General features: G+C 39.7%; 1 protein-coding gene across 1 annotated transcript; it reads left to right on the forward strand.

Annotated features, from left to right (window-relative positions):
- Positions 1-9: 9 nt before the first annotated feature.
- Positions 10-2,737, forward strand: LOC111375986 (protein FAR1-RELATED SEQUENCE 5-like). Its single transcript, XM_022998911.1, has 2 exons — positions 10-261; positions 660-2,737. The coding sequence occupies exon 2, from the start codon at positions 695-697 to the stop codon at positions 2,654-2,656; it is 1,962 nt and encodes a 653-aa protein (XP_022854679.1). The 5' UTR covers positions 10-261; positions 660-694; the 3' UTR covers positions 2,657-2,737.
- Positions 2,738-2,743: the final 6 nt, after the last annotated feature.

Below are 2,743 nucleotides of genomic sequence, written 5' to 3' on the forward strand. Positions count from 1 at the left end.
TAAGGAGCTGAATCGAAAAACCGGCCCATTCCCTTGACGCATTACACTTGCCAATTTCCCCCAAATTAGAGATTGAAACCCCTGCCGCGATTCAATCCATCTTCACCTCCAGCTAACAACGGGCGCCGCATCTCCGGCCGCATTTTAAAGCCCAAAGCCCACACTTCCACCGGAACCGCACTGAAATTGACGCCGGACCTCTACCCCACCTTTCAAACCACCTGCGCCAAACCCATCTTCATTCAGTCGAGGCGTTGGCAGGTATCGAAGAGATGACAGACTGTTTTCCATGCTGGTTCTAATGTCTAGTTTCTGAATCTGACAGAATTGCAACTTTTTAATATCTAGTTTATGATTTTGTTACACTTGCAAAAGCAAAACATTAATGGTTCTAATGTGAAATGTCTAAAAAGGATTTATGGTGTTTTTATTTCTGCATGACCATAGGAATAACGTCACAGGGCTTTTATGCTCAAATATTGATTTAAAGCTTTATAACTCATGCTCATCTTAATCATACTTCCAGTTTCAGAGAAAATGTCCATTACCACGTGCCTCTAATGTTATAAATCACAATGATTGATTATTTTATATCAATTTGAAATGAGTTTTTGTTGTGTAATTTGTTTTACTGAACGTTACCTCTTATTTTGTTGCAGCAAAATAAATTTTGGAAGATGTGGATGGCAAATTTATGGTAGGATCCGATAACGAGAACGTTATGGACAATATGAACATAGTGGAAGATGAAAAATTAGGACGAGATGGTGCGATTGTTCCCGAGGTGGGTATGAAGTTTAAGGATGAAAAAGAAATGTTTGAGTTTTACAAAAGATATGCTTATAACGTAGGTTTCCCAGTTAGAAAGAGAAATTCCAAGAAGGGGGATGATGGAGTTGTGAGGTATGTTACATTTACATGTAGCCATGAAGGTCGAAGAAGCATTAAGAAGCCTCAAGCAACCATTCCTACAGGTTGTAAAGCTAGGCTGGCTGCATCTGCAGATATTGATGGAACTTGGAAAATTACTGTAATCCATCTTGACCACAATCATAAAATAAGTTCTTTCAAGTCCAGGTTGTATCGATGCAACCGAGAGCTGAGTGCACATCTGAAACGAAGGCCTGAAGTGTATGATATGACAAAAAATCCATTGCACAAAAGTTGCACTTCTGTAGTTCTTGAAGCAGGTGGAGGTGAAAATATGACTTATGTGAAAAAGGATTGTCGAAACTATATTGAACAAGTGAGGCAGTTACGAATTGGAGAAGGAGATGCTGCAGCAATACAGTCCTACTTTTCAAAAATACAAGCACAGTGCTCAGAATTTTATTTTAGCATGGATTTGGATGAGGAGTTGCGGCTAAAAAATGTATTTTGGGCAGATAATAGGAGCAGACAAGCATATAAAGAGTTTGGTGATGTTGTTACATTTGATACCACTTATCTCACTAATAAGTACGACACGCCTTTCGTCCCTTTTGTTGGAGTGAATCACCACGGGCAATCAATACTGCTTGGATGTGGTTTGGTATCGAATGAGGATACAGATACTTTTGTGTGGTTGTTTAAGACATGGCTACAGTGTATGCACGATCAAGCCCCCCATGGAATAATTACCAATCAAGATAGGACTATGCAAAATGCAATTCAGATCGTGTTTCCGAATTCGAAGCATAGATGGTGTTTATGGCACATATTGAAGAAGTGGTCAGAAAAGTTTGGCTACCACGTGGATAAGAGTTCGATATTTTCGGTTATGCACGTATTGGTGTATGATTCACAAACTGTTGAAGAATTTGAAGAAGGTTGGAGAGCGATGATTGATACGTATGACTTGCATAACAATGTTTGGTTGTCGGGATTGTACGAGAATCGAGATCGTTGGGTTCCTTGCTTTTCAAAAACCACTTTTTGGCCAGGAATGTCAACAACACAAAGCAGTGAGAGTATGACTTCGTTCTTTGATGGATATTTGCATCCAAAGACCTCGTTGAAACAGTTTTTTGAACAGTATGAACGAGCATTGAGGAATAAAGTTGAGAAGGAGTATCAAGCAGATTTCAAGTCATACTTTCAAATGGTACCATGTGCAACAAAGTATGAAATGGAGAAGCAATTTCATGCAATTTATACCATTTCAAAATTCAAGGAATTTCAAGATGAGTTCATTGGGAAGATTTATTGCGAAGTCATATCTGCTTCGGAGGGATTTTTGGGGACGACGTACGAGGTAAGAGAGGATGTCATAAATGACGAGCGAGTTAAGAAAAGAATATTTTCAGTCTCATTTCGGAGAGAGAACTGTGACATTATTTGCAGTTGCCATTTATTCGAGTTTCTAGGAATAATTTGCAGGCATGCGATCTCAGTCTTGATTCGTAATGACATCACATCGTTGCCGGAGAAATATATGTTGAGGAGATGGAGGAGAGATGTTAGTAGATCCCACACGAGGGTCGCAGTCATCTACGGTACTCCTAGACAATTGAGATATGACAAAATGTGTCGAGCTTTTGCCGAGTTGGCAGACCTTGTTGCAGACGATGAAGAGCAAACACGTGCTATTATGGACTGGATCGAATTTCAATCTAAAGAGCTAAGGATGACAAAGTCTAGAAGTGGATGTAATGTTGATGAGAACAGTATCTCCTAGCTTTGTTTTGGGCTATTTATGATTATGCCTTATTTTCAATTGGGTTGTATTAATGGGCTGGCCTGAGGCCCCCTTCACTTTAGGGTC

The sequence above is a fragment of the Olea europaea genome, unplaced genomic scaffold, assembly GCF_002742605.1.
Source record: "Olea europaea var. sylvestris unplaced genomic scaffold, O_europaea_v1 scaffold1435, whole genome shotgun sequence".
NCBI classification, from domain to species: domain Eukaryota; kingdom Viridiplantae; phylum Streptophyta; class Magnoliopsida; order Lamiales; family Oleaceae; genus Olea; species Olea europaea.